Source organism: Brachyhypopomus gauderio, chromosome 8 (assembly GCF_052324685.1).
Source record: "Brachyhypopomus gauderio isolate BG-103 chromosome 8, BGAUD_0.2, whole genome shotgun sequence".
NCBI lineage: Eukaryota > Metazoa > Chordata > Actinopteri > Gymnotiformes > Hypopomidae > Brachyhypopomus > Brachyhypopomus gauderio.
In genome coordinates, this window is record NC_135218.1 from 4691717 (window position 1) to 4718493 (window position 26777).

Genomic DNA, 26777 nt, shown 5'->3' on the forward strand with positions numbered 1-26777 from the left:
TGGCACCTTTTATTATAACAAATAAACGAAATTGTTTCCCTCTTTAACGAATTTAATGAGTGCTACATGAATGCAACTGAATTTTTCTGCACTGAACTGTGGAATGCATTCAGATATGTTGCATTCAAGTTGTCAGCAATTTACAGGTTACATGTTGTTTCCATAACGTCCAGAGATCACTTATGTCAGGCCTTTACCATAAACTCGGTTACTTGTTTTACTAGTTTGCTTATGATCGCTTTGTAGGACACTCTCAGTGGGATAGATGTTTCTTCTACATTAGCAAACCAAACAGAGGTGTGAACATTACAGCTCTTCCACAAGTTGACACCACTGCTTAGAAGGAAGTGTTGCTCACAGCAGGTTTCTTACACTTCATTACCACCTTCCTTCCTGTCTGCACAGTTTCTTTCCATGGTTATCAGAAGTGTATGGGACTGTTCACACTGAAGGGCTCACGGCATGGCAAGCTACTGTTCCTCAAGGTTCTATTTTAGGTCCTTATTCTTGTCTCTCTATATGTAGCTGCTTGGACATGTAATTTGCATAAACAATGTTTCATTTTAATACTAATCATCATTTAGGCCAGATTCACAAAGTTGCTCCGACATATAATTGAATGCGGTGATACACAAAAACGTATTTCAGACATACACAATGTACACAGTGCACATTTATAGCCATAAATTCCACTGCACAATGACTGCTGACACATCAACCCATGTGTCCAAACCTTATGCTTCCGTGTGCAAATGAGCAAGTGAGATTTACTCTTAGACAGCTTCCTGCATTAATCAAAGAACCCTCGAGTGAGCCCTCTGAAGTCATCCTCTTTTCAACCTTCGTTCATCATCATGGCCGGGGACACGGAGGTGATCTATACGGCGGTGGAGGCGTTTATCGCCGTGGGGTGCTGCGTGGGCAACGCGTTGGTGATCTGGGCCATGTGGACAAGCGGAGCTCTCAGGCACGCCACCTTCTGCTTCATCTTCTCCCTGGCTGTGGCGGCCCTCCTGGTGGGGGTCGTGACGGTGCCCGTGTTGGTGCTGGTGGACGTCTCCGTGAAGACCTCCTCCCACAACTGCCTTCTCATGTGCTGTATGGTGATAGTGCTGCAAGTGGCGTCTGTGGCCTTCCTGCTGGCCATCGCTGTGGACAGATGTCTCCGCGTGTGCATGTGGACAGATGTCTCCGCGTGTGCATGTGGACAGATGTCTCCACGTGTGCATGTGGACAGATGTCTCCGCGTGTGCATGTGGACAGATGTCTCCGCGTGTGCATCCCCCTCACGTGAGTCGCCCTCCCGTCTCTCACGGGAATATCTTATTCACACTGTAAATTTCCATAATCGAGCACCTGCAGTGTACGATAAGGTAATTAACGTAGGTGTCATCCTGTCTCATGTTAATTCAACTGCTAACCCTGTGGTGTGTGCGTTCAAGATCCCAAAGATAAACGGGGCATATAGGAAGTTGTGGGTGAGACTTTGTAACGGTAGCGAACAGCAGCAGACTGGACATAATAACATATGAAGTCATGCTGCCATATTATGTCCCTTATTATCACTCCTGACAGCACTATTATACTCAGTGTGTCTTTCGTTTGCTTTGTTCAGGCGTGTTTTCAGGTTTTTTAATTACAGCCCAAGCAGCAATTGAATTATTTTAATGTGCATACATACTTTTAAGTGCACATGTAAATAGTATTCAATCAAACAGTTGAATGCAGCATCAACTGTTATATTTACACACATACACTTATTGTCTGGACGTCATCTGACCTTTTTTTAGAATACGTAGTTTATCAGAGACTAGACTGTGTTGCTAGTTCATTACACTCTGCCAAATAAACTAACTGCCAAATGTATGTTATTAATAATATTAAAACCTTTCTGCTTTGCTACAGTCTTGCTGTTCATAAGCATGTGATACTGCAATATCTTCACTGCTCCAGCCATAGCACTGGTTTCTGATGAAGGTTTTAACAATATAGTTTCTATTACGTTCAATAAGGCAAAAAGTGAAAGATATCAGGAAATGATGCACATTATTGTACTGAATATTTACCAATAGACTGTATTGACCTGCTTTGACCTTTACACTTGTATAAACTTTACACTTATATAGACTTTATGCTTGACTGAGAAAACCAAATTCTCAAATGCACACATGTCTGTACAAAAATATCCATAATGAAATTTTTCCACAGGCAGACTAATAGACTTTTTATTGAGCCTCTCAAAATCAATCACAAGTAAAATACATTTGAAATACTCACCATCTACTACGTAAATATGAATTAAAAGTCCAGCACAGCCATATCGTGTATGGGTGAAACAATAACGTAAATTAATTTAAAGAAAGTTCATATGCAGTTTTATGTAGAAGAATTATTTAAGACTGAAATGTTGTGAATACTGTTGGCTTTTATACCACGGTATATCGTTAAAATCTCTAGGTTAGCCAACATTCCTCTTTTCAGATATCCTATACATATAAGACTTTACTTTGTTTGCCATTTTCAAGCAGATGTATCCCCTGCATTTTGTTCTTACTTTGAATTTGTTCAGATTTTCCTTGTTTGACATGTTCTGCTTGTAAAACAACCCCATGCGGTCTGTTTAATTAATCACCAATGAACTTCTCTTGATGAGGGGATGCAGTTACTGTATTTTGCCACCAGGGTGTTCCCAAACACCACAGTGATTTCAGTGTGCAAAGGTACAAAGCTATGAAACAGTCAGCAGTGTGAACATGGATCTCGTCATAAACTGCCTTAAAGGGTCCCGAAATGACTCATGGTTGGAGATGTTGAAGAATTCGACCCTGTATGACATATATTTCTTGGCTCTTTGCTCTAATTAAAGTCACTGTGATGCGAGAGCAGGTTTTTCTGTTTATTTCAGTTTCATATTGAATTCATCAGCAGAGAAAAACAGGACATGCATAAAATCACCGCTTAACACAAACTAACCGCCTCTGTCAAAAAAATAAAACACAACCATTAATTATATTTTTTTAGCTATTTGACATAAACTCCTGTTTTCTCCATGGGTTAATGTGTCTCTCAAGGAAGGCAATAGACTGTATAGTTATCACCTCAATAGGATGTGATTCCTCCCACAAACTATACAACCTACTACCTCACCCTGTGGAAACACTGATACTCACCCTACCTCACCCTGTGGAAACACTGCTACTCACCCTACCTCACCCTGTGGAAACACTGATACTCACCCTACCTCACCCTGTAGAAACACTGATACTCACCCTACCTCACCCTGTGGAAACACTGATACTCACCCTACCTCACCCTGTAGAAACACTGATACTCACCCTACCTCACCCTGTAGAAACACTGCTACTCACCCTACCTCACCCTGTGGAAACACTGATACTCACCCTACCTCACCCTGTAGAAACACTGATACTCACCCTACCTCACCCTGTGGAAACACTGATACTCACCCTACCTCACCCTGTGGAAACACTGATACTCACCCTACCTCACCCTGTAGAAACACTGCTACTCACCCTAACTCACCCTGTAGAAACACTGCTACTCACCCTACCTCACCCTGTGGAAACACTGATACTCACCCTACCTCACCCTGTAGAAACACTGCTACTCACCCTACCTCACCCTGTGGAAACACTGATACTCACCCTACCTCACCCTGTAGAAACACTGATACTCACCCTACCTCACCCTGTAGAAACACTGCTACTCACCCTACCTCACCCTGTGGAAACACTGCTACTCACCCTACCTCACCCTGTAGAAACACTGATACTCACCCTACCTCACCCTGTAGAAACACTGATACTCACCCTACCTCACCCTGTGGAAACACTGATACTCACCCTACCTCACCCTGTAGAAACACTGATACTCACCCTACCTCACCCTGTGGAAACACTGATACTCACCCTACCTCACCCTGTGGAAACACTGATACTCACCCTACCTCACCCTGTGGAAACACTGATACTCACCCTACCTCACCCTGTGGAAACACTGATACTCACCCTACCTCACCCTGTAGAAACACTGATACTCACCCTACCTCACCCTGTGGAAACACTGATACTCACCCTACCTCACCCTGTAGAAACACTGCTACTCACCCTACCTCACCCTGTAGAAACACTGATACTCACCCTACCTCACCCTGTAGAAACACTGATACTCACCCTACCTCACCCTGTGGAAACACTGATACTCACCCTACCTCACCCTGTAGAAACACTGATACTCACCCTACCTCACCCTGTGGAAACACTGATACTCACCCTACCTCACCCTGTGGAAACACTGATACTCACCCTACCTCACCCTGTGGAAACACTGATACTCACCCTACCTCACCCTGTGGAAACACTGATACTCACCCTACCTCACCCTGTAGAAACACTGATACTCACCCTACCTCACCCTGTGGAAACACTGATACTCACCCTACCTCACCCTGTAGAAACACTGCTACTCACCCTACCTCACCCTGTAGAAACACTGATACTCACCCTACCTCACCCTGTAGAAACACTGATACTCACCCTACCTCACCCTGTGGAAACACTGATACTCACCCTACCTCACCCTGTAGAAACACTGATACTCACCCTACCTCACCCTGTGGAAACACTGATACTCACCCTACCTCACCCTGTAGAAACACTGATACTCACCCTACCTCACCCTGTGGAAACACTGATACTCACCCTACCTCACCCTGTAGAAACACTGCTACTCACCCTACCTCACCCTGTAGAAACACTGATACTCACCCTACCTCACCCTGTAGAAACACTGATACTCACCCTACCTCACCCTGTGGAAACACTGATACTCACCCTACCTCACCCTGTAGAAACACTGATACTCACCCTACCTCACCCTGTGGAAACACTGATACTCACCCTACCTCACCCTGTAGAAACACTGATACTCACCCTACCTCACCCTGTGGAAACACTGATACTCACCCTACCTCACCCTGTGGAAACACTGATACTCACCCTACCTCACCCTGTAGAAACACTGATACTCACCCTACCTCACCCTGTGGAAACACTGATACTCACCCTACCTCACCCTGTAGAAACACTGATACTCACCCTACCTCACCCTGTAGAAACACTGATACTCACCCTACCTCACCCTGTGGAAACACTGCTACTCACCCTACCTCACCCTGTGGAAACACTGATACTCACCCTACCTCACCCTGTAGAAACACTGATACTCACCCTACCTCACCCTGTAGAAACACTGATACTCACCCTACCTCACCCTGTGGAAACACTGCTACTCACCCTACCTCACCCTGTAGAAACACTGATACTCACCCTACCTCACACTGTGGAAATACTGCTCCAGATGGAGAGAGCTCCTGATTTTTTTCGCTGCACAGAAGGTCTCAAACACACTGTTCATGTGGAACAAACAAGTGACCAAGGCAACTAGCTGTCAGCATAACACAATTGCCTGCTGCCCTTTAAATACAATCTCCAGCGGTAGGTGTCGGACACGAGTCCAGGTTGGGTCGGCATGGCGTCCAATCACACGCGAGTTCACAGTTGATCAGACCGTCTCCTTAGGAAAGACAGTAGATTGTATAGTTATCTCAGAGGGAGGAGTAATACCCCACAACTATTCAATCTACTACCTCAGCCTCAAGGACAGTGTCTCAGCCACTGTGGCTGTATTCGCATCGAATTCCCAAGAATCTGGTTAAAGAGAGAAGGACATCTTGTTAGTTGTATGACGGTTTGTTCGACTTGTTTGCTTGCATGTGTTCTACATTATAAGGTTTATACATTGAAAACAATCATTTTAGAACTTTGCCGTCATAACGCTTAAGAACATGCATTATAAATATGATAGAAATTAACAGCGCTGCGACTTGATTTAAACTGCAAGCATGAAGAAACACAGGGAAACACAGGCTGGTTAAGGTGAGAAAATACACATAGCAAACGTTCCCCTAATCGAGGGTCATGTCCACACCCTTCCTTCCAAATGTGGCTTCGAGGGAGGGCGTCTGGTAGCAGTTTTACAGGGAATATTACCTTGAGGGAGCAATTTCCTCTCTGATCTTTTGGTTGGTTTAAAAATAAATAAATAAAAATAAAGAAGACATAGGTTCAAACCAGGCAGTCCTGGCTGAAATCTCATTCATACTCTCGCCGGAAATGTGACGGTGCTTAAGGCTTCAGTGGTTGGATTGCAGCATTTGTTTCAGATCAAAATTGCTAATGTAACGTGAAGACTTGATTGTGACGCGTCACTGTGCTCCAGTCGGTGCTTTCTGGTCTGGTTTCTTTTTGTTTGTTTGTTTTGTTTAAAGCAATAAGACAAAATAAGCGATGGTAACAATGCAATGACAATAGAACGTGTTCTCATTCGCACACGACTTATGCCCAGCTCACTGGCATTCAGTGTGGTTGGCGTGTAGTTGAGGTAATCGGCGCCAGGAAATAGTGCCCGTTTTCTGCAAAAACTTGGCGCTTTGCAGCACAGAGAAGCTTGTGGAAGCTTGCTGTTTAACAAGCTGAGGTAAATAGCTGAATTTAAACATGGCCTGCTCGGCTGTCCCAAGCCTCTAGCCTCCAGAGTGGTTTGTATAGACGGTTAGCAATGCATGGATAGGGAAGGGAAAAGACCCAAACAAAATGGCCGCCCTCCTGCCATTTTAGGTAACAGAGTTTGACTCTTGCATGTAAAAAACATCTGTGAGAGGAGAGAACTTACAAGCTCCCACACAAGTGTCTATGCTTTCCATTCTAAAGGCCTGAGAGAAAACATTAGACAATATGACAAGATATATGCTGTATAACATAAGGTAATCATGCCCAAGTCCATATTACAGTAACTGTCAGGGGTTTCTTATGATGACGATTTGTCGTTATCATAAGTGAAATGAAAATACAGCTAAAGGTACATTTCTGTGTTCGATTTTGTAATTGGCCCAAAATCACTAATAAACACTGAGGGATCTTGAAAAATGGCAGGTTTGAAAATTCAACACACCCAGACTTCATTGTGCTACCTCAGCGTCTGCGGTGGCAGCTGAAGCAGGCGCACAATGGCATGAAGCCGAGCCTGGGAGGCTAGCAGACAGGGGTCACCAGGGCAGGCCCAACAATCGACTGCCATGCAATGGAGGGGGTGGGGGCAATTGCCCTGTTGCTTTGCATAAATTAGCATGTGAACCAGAGACGGTGAAAAGCACCATGGTAGCTCATTAACATTCAGAATTCCTCTTTGGCCTAATTAATGGTGACAGTGATTGAAATGTTTTGGCATGGCAGCAGGCTGAGAGTAAAGCAGCCTGTAGTCCATGAGACGAGGGGGGATAGAAGCCTCTTAATTGAGACGTTGAATCAACCTTGAATCAATTACATGGCGAATGGTATCAGGTCTGTAACAGGCCAAGATCAAAACCAGACCATGTGGGAAATTGATTGAACTTTCCTGGCAGAGAAAATGGCTACCAAAGCTGAGGAGAAAGCAGCCATGAAATAACTAAGGGTTAGAAGAAAGATTGAAGAGTTGAAAAAATGGCCTTTCACACGTAAGCAATCACTATTTCATATAGAGATCGGATTGAGGACATTTTAGGACAGTTTTTAGGTCTTCATGCACTCGTCTGCAGGTTAACTTCTGATGTGCATTTAGAGTGGAAGGAAGAAAGAAAACAAATATCTTAATGAGGATCTTAGGATGATCTCATAGTATTTATCATTTTTAAGCAGTCTTTTGTAAACTATGCCTTTCTCTAAAAGTGCTACAAGTCTCTGTTCTCATGCCATATCCCTGTTTTTTCCCTTTGGTTTGCAAAATAATTCATTGTTGCTGTATCATTATATGGCCCTTGCTTAACCTGTATATGTCTTGCTTAAATCTGTGGGCCATTTCACCCATGTGATGCCTGTGTCAACATGAGTGTCAGGCTTCATGACCGAAAATATATGGTAGATACAATATGCCTCGCTACTCAAACAATAAGAGAACATGACCTGACATACCCTCATTTCCTCGCATCTGATACCATATTGTGTTCATATCATGTCCTTGGTATTTCATGTGTAACATATTAGGTTACAGCTGTACAAAAGGACATTTAAAAAATGCAAACAAAAAAACCTTGTGAGTATTTGAATGCAAAAACTGCTGGGTGTTTTTACTAGGAGATTGTACTTTTCAGTCCTCAATTTTTTCAATTTTTTTTGCAGCATTGTTTTAGATACTTTTAGAACAGTTTGCCGACTTGGTTTTATTCAAAACATTTCAAGTGACCTTGATTAAGGAAATGAAGACAGATAAGGAGTTATTTTCAAGACGATTTTTATAGCAGTGCTGCAAGAGCCTATGTTCACGGCACTAAATCTTTATTAGTTATTTCTTATCAGTGCCCAAGAGCAGTGACAAAACCCAGCCACACCCCCACCCCCTTCTTCTTGGGGCCCTGATGACATGATAAACTTTCCTGCTCAGATTCAGCAAACAAATCAAGTGTCTCTGCCTTTGAACACCCGGCACGTAGATAGCTGAATTGGAAAGGTCGATTAACCAGCAACACAAGATAGCACAGTAAAGTAACGATGTCTTTGTTGTGACCATTTTGGAGCGCTAAACAAAGTAAATATGGATGTTGTTTAACATGATAACAGAAGTGCCTAAGTATTTAAAAAGGCATTAATCTACCTGCTTAGATTTTAGTAAGATCGTGTGCTGTATGAAGAAATGCGTTAATCAAATGTAACCTCATTTTTATCTCCTTCACAGCCGCTGATTTCCAGGTCAGAATCGACTATTTTTTCACACAATTCATGAATACCACAGAATAACATTAGCCTGTTGCTGTCTAAAAGCTCTCGGGCTAAATTTTTGAGTCACTCTGTTATTCTGGAGAACTGGAGGAAAACGCCCTGCAAACAGAAATAGCGTCCCTAAACAGGAAGTCTGCCTGCCGTTGACCTGGTTTGACTCTGTCCCACGTGCTCGGACGTCTCTCGAAGTTCACCTCTTATCACTCCGATAGCGGCAAAGTTAAACAGTTTTTAATACCGACTTCTCCTTTTGCTGTCACAAAACAGTGCAGTTATATCAGTATACAGCCTATACATGTTCTTGATGTTAATTGCAGATCGTATGTCACAGTCACTGATACAGTGAACCTCATATTTTGCCCTGACCATGGACTTGGTAACATTATCATTATTTAGTAGTCTATGCAGTTACATGTCTAACAGATATATGCTGTTTAGAAAGGTATTTATCTGTTAGGGCATGTGATTAATGTTTGTCTTGTAATCATACTCTACAGCTGAAATTTGTTTCCAGATTAAGGAAGTAACTTGGTTCCTGGTTACTACACCAGAGAAAGGGAGCAAGAAAGTGTGTGTGTGTGAGAGAGAGAGAGAGAGAGAGAGAGAGAGAGAGGGAGGGGGGACACCAAAATAGCAGGAAGTAGAGATGGCGGGCCACAAAGAAAATATCATCAAGTAACATGGCGAGTTCATCTGAGGATAGAAACGAGGGGAGGGGAGTGTTCTGTCTCCACGCCCTTCTCCTGCTATACTCTTTTTTTCTAGAACATTGTACCGCTCGTAGCGATCGTATCTTAGCACTTAGTTGAAGCATTATTATAGTTAGAAAGTGAAAACTGACCATTTTAATCCTATTTAAACAAAATGAAGTATGCACAGCCGTACACAAATTGCAACCAGGAAGGTGGCATTTGTGCTTAGACAAAATATATGCACAAAAACATCTCCAACGTGCATTATGCCAATGTTAGATTAAAATAATTATTATAAATTCATGAAAATGAAACTCATGAAATGAATTTTTAAATCAAAAGCCATATTGTGCATTTTCTATGAATATTCTTCAAATTACAGAATCGTTTGGTAGAGCTTACATGATCAATGAAATTAACTACTCTGAACATCCTGCTACCACTGTCATGGTGGTGTTTCCCCCAGACTAAATAAGCTGCTTTTTTACGCCTTATTTGTTTGTGTCTTTTCAAATTCATTTGAGTGGTATTTTTCCTTTTATGTGGCTCCATACAGTGTCATTACAGTGTCATTTCCCCACTAGGCCTAACCTGGCTATGGTATGCAGGAATCATTTCTTCCTTTACGAATTCAGATCCATCAGAGATGGTTAAATATCAGAATGGACGATGACTTTACTTTCATGGCCAAGACAAATATACTGTTATCTGAACATTCCTCCAGCCTGCATTGTGCAGGAGGTCGAAAGGGGATTTTCACTTGTTTTTAAGGTGTACTTGCTACACTTGATTTGAACACTACCAGTCGAACGCAAAAGATGATAATGTTGCTATACTGTAAGCTACATTAATTTTTATTTCTTTGGAGGAGTAATTTGTTGACTGCAGCAGCGCAAACAGGTTGTCGAATGAAACGGTCGTGATCATGTGGGCTACAACTATCCTCAAGGGAAAGGCTCAGTTCTTGAGTACATGAACGCAGTCACAAACAAAATCAGACAAAATCACCGCTGGTATTACAAGGTGCAGCGTTCTTGTTTCTCAAATACAATTTGACTTCTTAGAATAGGTCTCTTTTGTAAAAAAGTTATGCGCAATTTTATATTGGATCGTAATGGCGGAGACATTCGCATAGCGCCAGAGGGGAGGCAGGCACGTGTGCAGGAGGAAGATGAGGATGAGGAAAGCGAGAACAAACAAATAAGGGTGGAAGAGAGAAGCACTTTAGAGAACGTGGAAAGCTGTACGACGGTGGCGATGACGGCGGCGGTGGCATCGAACGAACCGAGGGGAACGTGGGAAATACCTGGGCGCGGGGTCCGCGGAGGGAACGGGGCACCGCGAGCCGAGGGGAGGCGGGGCGGCGACGGCAGGCGTGCGGACGGCCGAGGAAGAACGAAGGAGGGAGAGGAGAGGTTCCGCGTCTCGATCGCTGGCTGGTTGGGGCGAGGCGAAGGAAAAGCAGGCGGAGGGGGGTGGGAGGGAGAAGGAGAGGCGTGCTGGCGAACCACCTCGCTCGGGCTGGGGCTGGGGCCTGGGCCCCCAGCCAGCGCAGAGGCCCCGCAACCGTGCCCTCCTCTCTCTCTCCCTGCCCACTTCATCCACTCTGCCAAAAGTGGGCGGGAGAGCGGGCGGGCGTGAGGTCACAGCAGCGCGAGAAGGGAACGGAAAGCGGGCAGGGCGAGGGCTGTTTCAGAGCGCCTCCGGACTCCCATCTCCGGGAGACTCGCCGGGCCGAGGCGTTTTTTGACTTTTTTTTTTTTTTCTTCCCTGAACCACCCCGATGTGCCCGAAACGCTCCGCGAGGCTACCTGGCGGGGCCGTAAGACACAGGGAGAACGGATTCCTTCCAAAAGCGGCACGTCAAGTGACTGCGAGCGCTCTTTTGGCCGAGCAACAGCGGGAAAGAGAGGAGCGAGAAAAGGAGCATGCGATTGTTGTGCCAACAAACCATGGAGAAAATTAGATAGATGTACTTACACAGGCTTTGGCATCTCTTCCAGGAGTCAGGCTAGATTCGTGAAACAATGCCAGGGAATTAAGACACGTCTTAGAATAAAGAATTGGGCTTCTCCCAGAAAGGGAGGGAGTGCAGTGAAGTCTTTTGTCAGCGTTTGGCATCCGTCCCAGGTAGTACATGCCTCTCCGTTCCCCTTCTACAGAAGTCATCACATCGTCTTTAGCTGCCCTCGCCTTGCCTGTACCTTCTGAGCAGATTTCCTCTTACTTTCACACTTCAGAACGCAAGGGGGAAATTTTCGTTCTGGTCTGCGACTGTGCAGGTTCTGGCAAGGGTAAAAGTTTTCTTCCTCTGGAAAAAAAAACACCTTCAGAAACTTAAACAAAGTTACGTAACGATCCAAACACGTCACTTTTTCAACCCCGATGCGGCAGGTGAAAGAAAATGCGCAAACTCATGGTTCGGAAGAGAACCTCGGTTTTCTTCACTGTCAGATTTCATCTATTTTTCTGTCATTCCTCTTGCCTCTGTGTGGTTGCTGTTAGCTGAACTGTGAGACAGTTAAAACTGAGGATTAAATTAAAGAAGCCAGTGACTTGTGGGAGTAGTTGGTGGCGGTGCTATGATGAATCCTGTTCTGCTGTGGAGAGAAAAGGGTCTTAGAATCCAGGCGTCCAGCTGGCCGAGGGAGAGGAAAGTCTCAGAAATTATCCAGCGTGGCTCTGCCAAAAAGTGTGCCTCACCCTCCTCCCAGGGCAAAGGCAGCGAAAGGCAGCGAGAAAGAGGGGGCGAGCACGAGAAAGAGGGAGCGAGAGTCTCCCGTACAAGTTCTGCAGTCGTCTTTTCTCATCCTTTTCTCAGGCATTGTCCAGGGCAGCTCACTCCGTGATGTCACGGCCCCCTTTTTTCCTCTTTTGTTGTTTGTTCATTTATTTCTCTCTCTCTCGCCACTGTACTCTCCAGCTCCTCCTCTCTTTAGCCTACACACATGCTCAGCCTCCCCCCCCTCCTCCTCCTCCGCCCCCCCCCCCCCCCCACGGCAAAAAAAAAAGAAAGAAGAAAAGCTGACAGTAGTCCACTCTGACAGTCTGTAAGGGTGGTTAAAAAATAATATAATAATAATAGCAGTGGACAACAGAAGCAGGAACAGAGAGAGAGGAGCCGCCTTCACAAATCTGCCTGTGTCTTCCTGCCACTCGCGAGCTGTGAGCTTGTAAAACTTTCAGCTGCAGCAGTTTTAAGGCCAGCCTCCGTTGGCAGCGGTTCAAGAAGAGAGCTGGCTGCTGCTACGTCGCCCGGGGAGCGTCTGAGAGGGCGGGGGGAGGGGGGGGGGGGGGTCGCGGCGAGGTGCCCGCGTGTCCGTGAGGTGACAGACTGGGCAGGAGGGTGGAGGGAGGGGTGGAGACGGGCTATGCGTGCCAGCCGCAGCTGGTCCGGGGGTCATACGGGGTCCATGAACTGGAGAGGAGGGCTATCTGACACACAGCCCTTCCTCTTGGCACAGGACGGCTCAGCCAATCCCAGGCTGTCTCACGGTTACACTGTGAGGTTTGGATAGTGGGGTAGATAACCTGGAGGTTTGGTATCGGATATTTGCATTCCATGTAATACTGCACAGGATTGTACACCACTGTACAACACCACTGTATTTGCATAAAACCTACATGTGTCGTAGTTTCTTTTTGTTTAATTCTATAAAAAAGAGGTTGGTCATCTGTCGGCGCAGAACCTTTGAATGATGTAATAAAATGTATGCAATTTCGAAGACAAGCAAGTAAATGCAGTTAAGTTCTGTTATCTGCTGAAATGCTATCTGGATATCAACTGGCCGCTACAGGTTAGGCCACCTGCTGCTTGTTTGCAGAGCCAGGTGGCTGGCAGGTGTCAACGTAGGACACTATCCTACTGCCGTCCTGTCAGCACTGATCTCCCCCCTTTATACACACACACACACACACACACTCACCCCTTGCCCACATACCTCCACAGCCACATACACTTTTCCCCCAGCTGCAGAGACACAGATGTCATACCACTTCTGAGGAAGACTACCCCCTCTCCCTTCCTCTGACACACACATGCACACAACTAAACCCCCCCACCCCCCCATTTCCCCTGACATACACACACACACACAGTTTGTAGTGTATAGAAAGGCTGCTGCTTAGGTGATGTTTATCTTATGGTGAGTGAAAGAGCATTCCAGGAGTGCCGTTCTACTTAGCCGAGACTCTCCCATATCAAACACACTTTACATATACAGAGCTGCTAGAGACAGGGGGTGCTGTGTTTGACAAGAACGTACAAAAGGCACTTTGGGCACGGCTTGGATTTCATCAGCCTTTCAAAGCAAACCACAACTGATCATTTCACCCCTTCGCTATTATGACACAGTTAATATTAAAGAAACCCGATAAGCTTACTTAGTACCTCTCATAAAACGCCGGCTATGGAGTGCAGTTTGTCACATTTAATCTTTCACTTATGAATTGGTTGTAACATTAAACTCAAGGCCTTGCGAGTCAGGCCTGGTGTCTCTGCGACTATGATCTGAACTCACAGGACCCTTAAGGAGAGCTTCACCACAGTCTGCCCACTTTGCCCATGACCTCATCTAAGCAGACATGTAGACTGTAAGTTGGCCCTGATGGGCTGATATTCCTGCCTTCTGCTGTTACGCCTCTCCAAATGGGCCCTGCTGTCCTAATTACTCGTAATGACTAAATGGTGGAGGGTTACAGAGGGGTAAGGTCAGTAACCTGGAAATTTTGCCTCTCCCCCGCAACAAGAGACCCCACCAGCACTACCTTCGTGACACGCAAACACACAGCAAACACGCACGCACATTCGTAGGTAGGCCGTGGGACGGATCAGGGGGTCCTGTGGGCCCCGCCACCCGGATTCTGCTTTCTCCCACTTTAATGTCAGTGATGCGGAGACTCACGTATCCACCGCTTGTCTTATTTTGATTCCAGTCCACGTGAGTTGCCTGGGTCCACTGAACGCACACGTTAAGAATGGAACGGATTGAAATTCGAATTGGCCCCAAACTAACACGAGCGTCAAGAAATAAGCACGAACGAAAGTACCGGATTCTCGTCTTCGAGTTCTACGTAACACGGAGGTGCAAAAATCGGCATTCCAGCTTTGCAAATGTTTGGTGGTGTGGGGCAAGAGACTCGTCGCACAGGCACGTGTGCAACGCCTCCTCCCGCCCGGCGCACAAGTGCAACGCAGCAGTTGTTCCGGAATAACCGTAATCACGAGTAATTCCAACTGGGAAACGTTGTTCAGGAAATGTGGCCAATGTGTTGCGTATTACCAGTAACTAAAGGCTGACCCTCTTCAAACAGAAACCAGTTGCAGAAGCTCAAGGTCGGACTTTATGTTACTATATGACTGTGCAACATCAAAGAGTCAGGCTAACCCTAGCTACCTACCAGACCACAACGACTCCGCTGCTAACATGTTAACATTCTGCTGCCATTTAGTGTTGCTTTCCCCATCCTCACTGACTTTAGCGGTGCTCTAGTGCAAACTGACCTCCAGGGTGACTTCTGGCCTCTTTAACTCAGAGTATATACAGCTATCCCCATGCATATGCGGGTCTGTATTGGCATGCACGTTATGCAAGTACGTGTTGTGGTTTCCATCAAAGTGCAGCAGCGTTTGTATCTGGCCTCAGGATCTGTGTCTCTTCCGATCTGTGCTGTTTTAAAATCGTTGTTCAAGGTTCTGCAGTATAAACAGGTTTGCAGAATGAAATATTTAAACGCACAAACTTTATTTTTCTCTTTGCTCAAACCCTGCAACAATAAGAGGACTGTCACGTCAGCACGTGCCCCGAGGACTAACACGTGGTCTTCAGTAGTGTTATTTGAGGTGAGGAGTAACTGACACAACCGGTTGAGGTAACCTTTGATTTCCACGCCTGTGATAGCCCTTCATGTGTCAGAATGGAGAATGGCTGTGCACGGAAACAGAGGTCAGTTCGAGTTTGAGAATTTATTCGCATGGCTTCCTGTTATATCGGAAAAAGCCTGCAAGTTGTTAAGCTGAAGGATAATGCCACTCTCAATATTTCTTATAAAGCAGTGACCACTGCCAACGACTGCACCTGCAGCCACTGGTCCTCCTCCACCCACCACTGGTGGTGGCAGCTCCTCTCCTGGCCCGGCCCGGCCCGGCGCTCTGTGGCGGAAGCATTGCGCTGCCTTTTCAGTTCTGGTTTGGGTTGACGCAGAAACCCGATCCGGCCTCCGGGCCGCTTGCGCGCGCTGTGGTTTCGGGGCAGAGGCTCTCTCGGGGTAGCAGGGCGGGGCTCGGCCACGAGGGCGTCTCAGGGCAGAGGGGGCGTGGCCCAGAGGGGGCGTGGCCCAGCGGGAGCGCAAACAAGCTGGCTCCGGTTCCCCCGCTCCGCTCCACTGAGCTCTGGCAACTCTTCCTGACAGCCCAGCTGCCTCCGACGTAAATGGGCCCTACGGCGTGCCAGAGTGGCATATGCCACCCCAGCGCATACACACACACACACACACACACACGCACGCACACACACACACACACACACGCACGCACGCACGCACGCACACACACACACACACACACACACACACACACACACATACACACACACACACACATACACACACACACACACATACACACACACACACACACACACACACACACACACACACACACACGCAGCCGCAGTCAGAGAATAAGCTCACTTAAGTCCCTTTAAGCAGGCCTCTGTGGTGCCCATAGCCTGCTGACAGCAGTAAGTCTGTGGTCGTCCTTCTATCTGGCTGAAACTCGGGAGCGTGTGAGAGCGCTCGTGTTCGGGACCCTGGGGGAGACGGGGCAGGCATGTAGTGTGTGTTCTCTTATCCTGCGGGCTTCCCTAGTCTCTCTTGGCTTGGCCTTGACTTGCTGGGTTTGTTTTACAGTGAGACTCAAACCTCCTGTCATTGTCTATGTTGTTGGAGTCACGCAGAATGCAGGAGCACTGATACACACACACACACATATAAAAGCCATCACTGCTTCCCTTAGGAGTGTGTGTGTGTGTGTGTGTGTGTGTGTGTGTGTGTGTGTGTGTGTGTGTGTGTGTGTGTGTGTGTGTGTGTGTGATTATTTGACCCACATCTCCCTGGGTTGGCTTCATTGTTTGTGTTTCCTGAGACAGTAGTGTGTGTGTGTGTGTGTGTGTGTGTGTGTGTGTGTGTGTCTGTGTGTCTGTGTGTGTGTGTGTGTGTGTGTGTGTGTGTGTGTGTGTGTGTGAGACTGTCTGACTGTGTGTGAGTGATTCATCCAGTAGATTGAGTTCATGTCCTCACAGTCAAGCTGCTTCAGCACTCACAGGTCAAGCAAACACCAGACTCTTCCTCTTTTCATAGCTTTTGCTCTCTGCCCTGCATTCCGGTGTCTGTGTATGTGTGCTGTGAACATCCAGCCCCTTAACGTGTGTGTGTGTGTGTGTGTGTGTGTGTGTGTGTGTGTGTGTGTGTGTGTGTGTGTGTGTGCTGTACACATGCAGGAACATGTGGTTGTGGTTTTACTACTTCTCAGGTGCCATGCTTTAACACTGTTGATTTGTGCTCAGGAGTTCATATAAAAAGTATTACTATTTTTATTAGTTTGTAGGATAGGTGTTTTTTCGGTTTTGTTTTGTTTTTTTTTTTAGACTATGAATTTTAAATATTTTTTTTAGTTTTCAAATAAGGGCATGTTCAAGAGATAAGGCTTTTAATCTCACATTTCAGGATATGTCTTTGTGAATCTCAAAATAGCTGTCATATAAGCTATTTTATGAAATGGGTCCTTTTCCTCAGCAGACTGTCAAGTGATTAATGACATCACTGATACTTTCTCTGTGGTTGTCCTGTGTCTTTAAGTCCCACGGACTCCCCAGGGTTCACTGGTCTTCCTTCGCTGACCTGCCCAGTGCAGTGTGGCGGGCGACGGTAAGGCCTACCAGAAGCATAACCAGGCCCCATAGTCGCGACTACATTGCGTGAACAAGTGGAGAATATCGCCATCTCCCGACAGCGCACGGAAGTGCAGTTTTTTTTCAGCATTCTGTTTTTTCTGCGATTCGTTACTGGCTATAGCACCACCTAGTGGCGTGTAGGAGACATGCCACTTCTATCAGAACTGACAGATGCGTGTTGTTGGAGTGTACATCAGAGGTGTCAATTCCAGGTTCAGAAAGTAAAAGTCCTCACCAGGAACCTGGAATTGACACCTCTGGTGTACATTGAATAGTTCTGTACACTAAATCAAGGCTCAAATCAAGTTGACTTCAAGTTGACGGTTTAGGGTTCCGGAGGGGAATTTTTTTCACATGTGTAAAATGTCCGTGTCCCACATGACACATGATTTTTGTTATTTCCTGCCAGCAGAGGCGTCAATTCTAGGTTCAGAAAGTAAAAGTCCTCACCAGGATTTTGCTCAGGCTTCCTGGATTGTGTTGATTCTACTTAATTTTACCAGGATTGCACTAATTAGAAAATCTAGCAAGCTTGAGCAAAATCCTCGTGAGGACTTTTAATTTCTGAACTTTTAAATTCTGGAATTGACACCTCTGCCTGCCAGATCACAATATCATCAATATCACACAGCTGTCTAGAGGCATAACATTATTTTACTGTATTGTGTTCCTGAATGTCATACCATTATTTACAATAATCCTACAGAAATTTCAGCTTCTCAATGGTGTCTATACTGTATCAGTGTCTTTTCTCTCCCTTCAAAATAACATTTTGCTACTGTCCATCTTTCATTCTGCTGTCAGACATTCAGAAGCCAAAATTACATATTTGCAGTTAAATTAAATTGATTTAATTTTAAAATATTTGGTTAAATGTTGTGAACCATTACAGGATATAGGTCAGGGTACTGAAATGGTACTGAAATTTTTCTCTTTGGACAGATAAGGTCCATAACCTGATGGACACCTCAGTCCTAGACAGTTAATATACTGCACACCCATTCTACACCACCTTCAATCCTCAAGGGTTTGGCCTGGTTTTCCCTCAGCTTCCATTCTCTGTGCCCTGTCTGCTGCTGTACAGGGCGGTGTGTATGTCCATCAGGGCTATATGATATATACTAGTGATGGTTTGTTCTTTGGCTCTTTTAAGTGAACGATGGGAACCCCAAAGAGCAGATTATTAAAATGACAAATGAATTTTGACCTGGAAAATATAAGAGCGTATTGGTATTTTTAAGGTCTGCTAAAGGTCCGTTAGTCACTCCCTAGATGCATAACCCCAGTCTGTCAGATTCCATATCTTTACCTGACGGTAGATTTATATTCAAAACTTGCAATAATATTGAAATGTTTCTCTAACTCTCATACTTGAATTAGCTGTGCCGTGAATCGGTGTGGGCAAGCCTGAAAAACCTCTATCACAACCACCATGAGGGTAAAACAAACAAAAGAAGCAAACACGAAAGATCCAGACCTGTGTTTGAGGTCTCGTGGGAACCCCCTGGACCTCCGCACCCCTCCTTCCACGCCGGGTCGACGTCGGCTGGACCCGCACGGTGTGGGTGCACCAGATGGGACATCATGAAAATCCTCTTACCACCTTTCTGCTGATGGCCACTCATTGAGTGCAGCTCTCCAGCTTGTGATCCGCTGGGCAGAGCTCACACTACAGGCGCCTGGTGCTGGCGTCTAGCCACAGGGCTGGTAGAACCGTGTCTGGAATCGCTGAAATTTTAGACTGGGACATGTCTACTGATAAGGTGAGCTTGTCACATGTGCTGTTGTGAAACTCATAGTTGGATTGAGTCTCATCTAGGTCGCCGAACGGTGTGTGATAAGCGGTGTTTGAGTTGGCACTCTGAGACAAGGGAGAGGAAATGTGAACAGAATTGTTTCAGTTTATTACTGAAAAATCTCTCTTTTAAAAAAACATGTAATGTGCATTTTTATATACAGGCATTTTTTCACTTGCTGATGCATAAATGCAAAAATGTCCTAATTATGAAAATGAACTATATTAATATTTTTGTTGGGAAGGACACTTGTGAAATGTGAAACTAGTGAAATGTTACAAAGTATTGTAAGAAAAATAAATGACGTAGTTGAATGTTGCTGTGGATACATTGTGAAATAAAGTCATCCATTAGCCTTCTTAAGCAGTGAGATATAGGAGCAGAAGCTATTACCAACTACTTTATGTAGCACACAGAAAGTAGCATGTAATATAGTTGTGCAAAAGGTAATGCATTTGAATTTAATGTAGTTGTATTACAGATTGAACTACTCAAATACACAGTATATTCTTTATATATAGCATTACAGTTATGGTAACTGAAGTGTCTCAGAATCAGATCAGATCAGAACAGTGGAATACTGTTTAGATCAACAACAAACAACGTGTTAAAAATGAAACGCATTAGTCCGACAGAAGCAACGTGTTGTTCATCATTTTAGCTGTAGTGTCACGAAAGCTTAGTGGAATAATGGTGTGTGTGTGTCTGAGTAGTCTGTCCCACACAGGGGATTGTGAGAAGTGAGGATATTATTAGTGCTACACTAATGGCGTCTTAAGTGGATTACACACACACACACACACACACAGTTTCTAGGAAGTCAGGCTTATGGTGATCTCCCTCTGATTGAGAGAAAAAGATATAACGTGAATACAATGACAGGTATAGAAGTTATATAACCTATAGGTATAGGAGCTTAACCAATATTGACCCTGAAAGGGGCACAAACGTAACAACACTGACTGTAATATATTTTACAACAGAATTTACTGTAATAGTCTCTATGCTGATCATAATGTGTGCATGTTTTCTTCAGTGTGTGGTAAACTCTGCAAACTAATATCATGAAATGCATGGAACATTCTGGGAGCCTTGCTGCTATGTGATGTGAGAGTAATTGTAACTACTGGGCTTAATTTATTCATGGCCAGAGTATGACTAGCATATTATTCTTCACAGGTAGTGATTCTATTCTGTTCTAGTTGTACATACACATATTTACTCTCTCACAGTATTGGTATTAATTCATTTATTCATTTTATATAGTATAATATTCAGTCACTGATTATCAGTAAGAAATTTTATCCAGTGTTAGTTGCTTCACTGTGTTAATCTGTATTTGAAAATTATGGATATTGAGATATGGTCATTTTAGTTCAAATTCTGATGTCACAGGAAGTTAATATTTTAAATTTTCTTGTTTACCCTCTCGTAATGGCTTTATTTCTTCTTTAAATGGTAAGTTCTAAACTTAAGTTAAAACGCTCTAATATCACCCATTACTTCAGTCATGTATTAATTCAAGGCCCAGCATTGATACATGTCCCTGATATCGTTCCTCAGCATAGAAACTGAAAAAGAAGAAGGCGGAGTCGACTCCTGTAGAGCTGAATGGAGCTGAGGCTAAAGCCCCGAAGACCAAGAGCAAGAAAAATACAGAGATGTCAGCAGAGAGAAGCCCAGCCGCTCCGAGTGAGAGAGACACTTCCACACGGTGGCCCCGGGCTATCTCGGGCTTTCTTGGGCACTCTGCGTCTTTACAGTAGTCCTGTCAGTATTCAGAAGTGTAAAAATACTAACTGTGACATAAAATTATTCAAACAGAAGCTGAGAGATTGAAGAAAAAGAAAGTAGAGAAGGAGAAAAAGAAAGACAAGGAACACAAGGAAACAACTGAACTCCCCAAAAAAGCCAGAAGTGTCCCAAAGAAGAAAAAAAAGAGTGGGTCACCCCCCCCCCCCCCCTAATGTTAATTTATCAATGTTATGTTTATGTGCTTTTTTTAAATTACCGGTATGTTTAATGTGCTTTAGGTTCAACCGAGGACAATGATGAAGACGATGATGAAGAAACAGAGGGTAATGCTCAAAAGAAGAAAAAGAAGAAGAAATCCTCTAAAGAGAATACTGATGGAACGGAAAAAGAAAAAGAGAAGAAATCTAAGTCTAAAGGTGAGCTGCGTCTTCACTACACTGAACTGGAGGTCCATACGAGGACGTTTTTCAGTGCAGCCATAAGACTTTTCTGGGTTTAACATCTGGAGTTCACTACCCTTCTTGTATTGTTAGGAGTGGAGGATGTATTTTGTTATGGATGTGCTTCAGATTTGAAGCCTTTTGGTGCTGTAAGAAGGTTAGACTAGGCTTGGTTTTATAGACCATATCGCTGATCTGGAATCAGCTCTGGTGTCTACGGACAGGAGGATCATGTTTTAGTGATGTTCATTTAGCACATGGAGATGTGAAGAGGTGGGATTGGCTGTTGCCAGTGGTGCTATTTTGTATACTGGGTTACGAACGCCACCTATCAGAGCATCTAGTCTGCTGCAGGGTGAAATTATAACGGCTCACAATATCAGTATTGTGGGACTCAGGAAAGTTGGAAGCGAAAAAAAATAATTTGGCAGGACATTTTCTGATTGCATAGCTGCATTGTCCTGACTAGCCTTGTCACACCATCGGGGTTCTTTCCTCAGAACTGCTTACTAACTAAAACACTACAGAAATGTGCACCGTATGGCTTTAGTTAAGACCCTGGGGACTTCACAAACGTAATGAAAGCCAAGTAATGAATCCAAGTTCTTCACTTCTTTACCAATTTACAAAGCATGTTTAGAGAACAAAGAAGACAAGGACGGTAAAGCAAAGCCAAAAACCAAAAAGAAAGAGACGGCCTCCATGTTCCAGATAAATGGAGACAAACCTGAGACCAAGAAAACAAAGAAAGGTTCGTGATGTCACATAATTTCTATGTCTACACCCATTTACCTTCACTTACAAATCTGTGGTAACATTTATCATAAATATGTGGTAACGGTTTATTTTTTTTCCTGAGACATCTTTATGTCATTGTGTGTGTGTGTGTGTGTGTGTGTGTGTGTGTGTGTGTGTGTGTGTGTGTGTGTGTAACACTATGGCAACACTGTGGATGATGGAACCCAGCTGCTAAATCAGAGAGTGAACCAGACAGCGACCCAGAGAGCAAAATCAACAAGAGTAAAAAGACGAGCGGCAGGAACGCAGCCTCCATGTTCCAGGTGGACAAAGACGAGGACAAGAAGTCTAAAAAGTCCAAAAGTGAGACACGCAGTGACACCCCGAAATCCTCTGTACCTACAGTCGTCCAGCACATCTTATGATCATATAGGTGCTGGCTTCATGCCAGCCGCCTTCGGCCACTAAAGACCTTTTATGAAACGCGTAACAAACGCGAATCAACCCCACAATGCTTTGCGTCCTCCCGCAGGCCCTGCCAAAGCGGAAGGGAGCGCTGAGTCCGACTCGGAGGCGGTGCCGAAGAAACCCAAGAGGAAAGGAAAAAAGGGGAAAAAGGTACTGTAGGGTTAGAGCACTGGCAAACTGCAAAGCTCTTTTTATCGTCCTAATAAAGAGAAAACTGATAATACCTAATCTCCCTTTCTCATTTCTAACTTAGATTTAGATTTCTTACAGATTTGAGTTTTATGTGTTTCTCGCCACACTGCCATATGAAAGACGTGTGGTCAGGGGAGGGGTAGTGAGGGAGGGTGAAAAGTAGTGAGGAGAATGATAGAGTCTTATCTCCTGACCTTCCTGTCGTCTGACAGGGCTCCAGTACAGACACAGGTCTGTCAGTCCTGACCATAAGACCATTGATGGACGTAATACATTATACATAAACAACACACAACAAGTGAGCTTAAGAAACACATGATCTTGGAGAGTCTACAGAGAAACAAGACCCAAACCTTGGTATGAGACATGATGGCAGAGATGCCACATATTGAAAGGGAAGGGACTTCATGCCACTGGTTGTCAAAAGAAAATGCAGCCTGTTGCATGGAAATGGATCAGTTGATCTGTGCAAGGTGGAATTAAAATGTTGCCTCTTTCCGGAACATTCTAGGAGGAGCGAGCGCCTTCTCCAGTCATCGAGTTCGACAACCTGGAGGAGTTTGTGCTTCAACCAGCCCAGCAGGGTGTCACGGTGAAGTGCAAGGTGACCCGGGACAAGAGGGGAATGGACCGGGGCCTTTACCCCACATACTACCTCCACCTGGACAATGAGAAGAAGGTCAGTCAACCCTTACGATGTTATAGACAGCCCTACTGGCCACAGAGCTGACACATCATACTCCATTATTTTGGAGAACATATAAAACTGTTCTTGGTGAGGTGATCAAAAATGACGGGAGATGTTTATTTAGGCTGGACAAAGGATTCAGTGCAGAACTGAATTTCAAGGGAGCTTATAATCCCTCTCTGTTCATTTTTACCAACAGGTGTTTTTGCTGGCGGGGAGAAAACGCAAGAAGAGCAGAACCTCCAACTACCTGATCTCAGTTGACCCCACCGACCTCTCCAGAGGGGGTGAGAACTATGTGGGGAAAGTGAGGTAAGCGACTTTTGTGTGGCAAACTGGTATTAGTGACTTTGCCTGGGCTTTCCGGTTGGCCAATTATCTGCGCTTTAACCCGCATGACTGTTCTTTTAGGTCCAATCTGATGGGCACTAAATTCACAGTGTTCGATAATGCACTGCATCCCGACCGAGCCCTCCCTGACCTGTCGAATGCCAGACAGGAACTGGCGGCCATTATCTACGTAAGGTGTTTACTTCAGCCGCCCCGGTTGTTAGATGGCGGCCCGGTCGGCCTCGGTTCCTAATGCAAATGAATGCTGATGCTTGATGTCCTGCATAATGCTTTTCACATGCTAAGGCTGGACGTTGCATTTATCTGCTTCTTGGATAACATCCAGGAGACCAATGTTCTGGGAATGAAGGGTCCGAGACGAATGACAGTCATTATCCCTGGCATGAGCAAGGAGGGAGAGCGAGTCCCCATACGACCGCGCAGCGTAAGTAAAACAACAACCCCCCCCCCCCCCCCCCCCCCCCCCCCCCCCATTCCACACACACTGGCCTGAGCAATATTTCCCACTACACATGGTATCTACTGCCCCCTGTTGTCTTCAACCAGCATGGCATGACCAAAAGAGTTTTGCTTCAGCAAGCAAATATACGGCCTACGGTGCTAATCGTGGTGCTACTCTACTGCAGATTTTAGATAAAGGAAAACGCAGAGCTTCGACTATATATCGGGTGGAATTAGAAATTATTTATAACCAATGAGACAAAAGCCTCTGGATGTAGGCCAGAGTTTTGAATGTATTTAATGTTTTTCTTTTACATACTGTCAGACATTTTGGAATAGAGCGAGTTTTGTACTTTTGTCTTGACAATTTGTGCACATTTTATTCAGACATTAAAACAAGACAGTGAACTCCACATCTCTGGAAACACTACAAACCTCAAACCTGTGACCCCCCCTGAGTGTCTGTGCTTCTTAAACATGTGGTCTAGCTGCAAAGACCAGAGGTATGAGAGCTGTGTCACGTCCCACAGGACAGTGACGGGCTCCTGACTCGACACCAGAGCAGGAACCTGGAGAACCTCATTGAGCTGCGGAACAAGACGCCCACGTGGAACGAGGAGACGGCGTCCCACGTGCTCAACTTCAACGGCCGGGTCACGCAGGCCTCCGTCAAAAACTTCCAGATAATTCACAGCAAAGATCGTACGCAAATCCCTATCTGTGATCAATCGTCTAGCGTTGCAGAGCTTTGTTACAGCACGTTTTAGAATTCTAGCATTTTTTAAAATACCGTACTTGCCATATTGCAGTTATTTATCAACCGTAGAATCTCTGAGCCGCAAGTCTAACCCATGCTAACAATAGAACTTGTGTTAGAACTTAAATTTGATACCAAACGTGTCATGTGATTCCAGACGACTACATTGTGATGCAGTTTGGGAGAGTGGCGGACGATGCTTTCACGCTGGATTATAACTACCCTCTTTGTGCTGTACAAGCCTTCGCCATCGCCCTCTCCAGCTTCGACGGCAAAATCGCCTGCGAGTGAAAGCTTCCAAACATACATCGCCTCTGCTTGCAGCCTGACCCATGACCCATGACCCCTGACCCTATTGAAGCTCACTCTTCATCCCCACGCTTCCTTGTGTCTCTGAGTGGACTGGAAAAACCATAAACCGATAAAAATAAAAGTGCCCTGGAAAAGTGTGCAAGGTTTTAGAGTAGATATTCGCTGCCTTGATGAGGTTCTGGGAAAATCTCATGTGGCACACATCCCATGAAAATACATACTCAGATGAGACGACTTCAAAGGATGAAAGTTTTGGGAAGAAGGCAAGTATCAGGGGATGCTTTGTGCTCTGTGAGGAAGATTAAATGAAGCACAGGTCCAAACCTGTGATATTCTTCAGGGTAATTTTTTTTGCAACAGGTAATATGAGAAGTTCCCAATTTGGTGAGAAGCCTAAAGGGGGTTATGACTGCATCAAACTACATGCTTTAGATATTTAGATAATGTTCAAGTATCAAGATAACATGCACTTTATTCATTTTTAAACTGTGCTTCTTACATGACAATAAAATAGGGAAACCCAAGATAGCATATATTATCCATGAGACATGCCAAAGTATAAGTGCAGATGATTTTGTGAAGAATACTAATAGAATATTGCATTTTATAATTTATCATTTTAATATGCTTTATTAAAACGTAATTTAATTAATAGATTTTTACTGTTTATATGGATGCATGTATAGATCTAAAAATCTAAATTAACTTTGTTGTAGGAGTAAACATCTCTTTTTGTATTCTTGTGTTTCTGTTAATTTCCTTTTATATTTTATTGTAGCCTTGTTTGAGATATGGTCATTTATGTGAAATATATAATGTCAAAAATACAGAATGTCAGTGTTCTTCCTATTTCAGTTTAAGTGTAAAGAGAATAGAAACATATGGGTTAGTGTGCAATACTGTGGCATTTAATAAAAGTCCAAAACAAATGTATGTACAATGCTTTTATTTACTTCTCTTTATTTCTTTCTTTCTTTCTAAGCTGAAACCATTCCTACAAACAGGTTCTAGATCTCTCTGAAATGTGAAATTCATTTCAGGTTTGGATGTAATTTATATTTAAAAGTCACGATTACAGAAGAAAAGCAGCTGTGACATGCTCTTTTAGTCTTTGTCTGGAGGGACAGCGTGGACTGAGTTTAAGGCCTAAATGCAGGTGACACCAGGAATGAAAAACCCGTCTTGAGAGCTGAGGTCCTCAGGGCAGACCAGGAACGACCTGCCTCAACCTGCTTGGTTAGTCAGTCAAACTCGCAAATTTGACAAAGGCTTTTGCCAGAGTTTCCAGTGCCTCTGATGTGAAACTATCGAAGGTCTCCAAAAGTCTTTTTTATAAGCGAATAATTCCTCTACTGAGCTAA

General features: G+C 44.6%; 2 protein-coding genes and 1 long non-coding RNA gene across 5 annotated transcripts; 2 read left to right on the plus strand and 1 right to left on the minus strand.

Annotated features, from left to right (window-relative positions):
- The first annotated feature begins 448 nt into the window (after positions 1-448).
- Positions 449-1794, plus strand: LOC143521124 (uncharacterized). The gene has a single exon (XM_077013685.1). The coding sequence runs from the start codon at positions 855-857 to the stop codon at positions 1530-1532; it is 678 nt and encodes a 225-aa protein (XP_076869800.1). The 5' UTR covers positions 449-854; the 3' UTR covers positions 1533-1794.
- tulp1b (TUB like protein 1b) lies at positions 1190-26316 on the plus strand. 3 transcript variants are annotated; one of them, XM_077013895.1, is made up of 13 exons: positions 1190-1290; positions 20838-20966; positions 21099-21215; positions 21308-21445; positions 22101-22220; positions 22436-22570; positions 22740-22825; positions 23379-23546; positions 23755-23867; positions 23967-24075; positions 24232-24330; positions 24878-25049; positions 25262-26316. In XM_077013895.1, exons 2-13 carry the CDS (start codon positions 20936-20938, stop codon positions 25393-25395), a joined length of 1422 nt encoding a protein of 473 aa, XP_076870010.1. In that variant the 5' UTR covers positions 1190-1290; positions 20838-20935; the 3' UTR covers positions 25396-26316. The 3 variants fall into 3 exon arrangements, with proteins under 3 accessions (XP_076870010.1, XP_076870008.1, XP_076870009.1); XM_077013893.1 differs by lacking the exon at positions 1190-1290 and adding an exon at positions 17248-19241 and having other exon boundaries at positions 20843-20966; XM_077013894.1 differs by lacking the exon at positions 1190-1290 and adding an exon at positions 17249-19241.
- On the minus strand, positions 5106-12480 carry LOC143521245 (uncharacterized). Its single transcript, XR_013132706.1, has 3 exons — positions 11507-12480; positions 5255-5729; positions 5106-5221 (listed from the first exon to the last, which is right to left on the minus strand). It is a non-coding gene; the product is annotated as an uncharacterized LOC143521245 (long non-coding RNA).
- Positions 26317-26777: the final 461 nt, after the last annotated feature.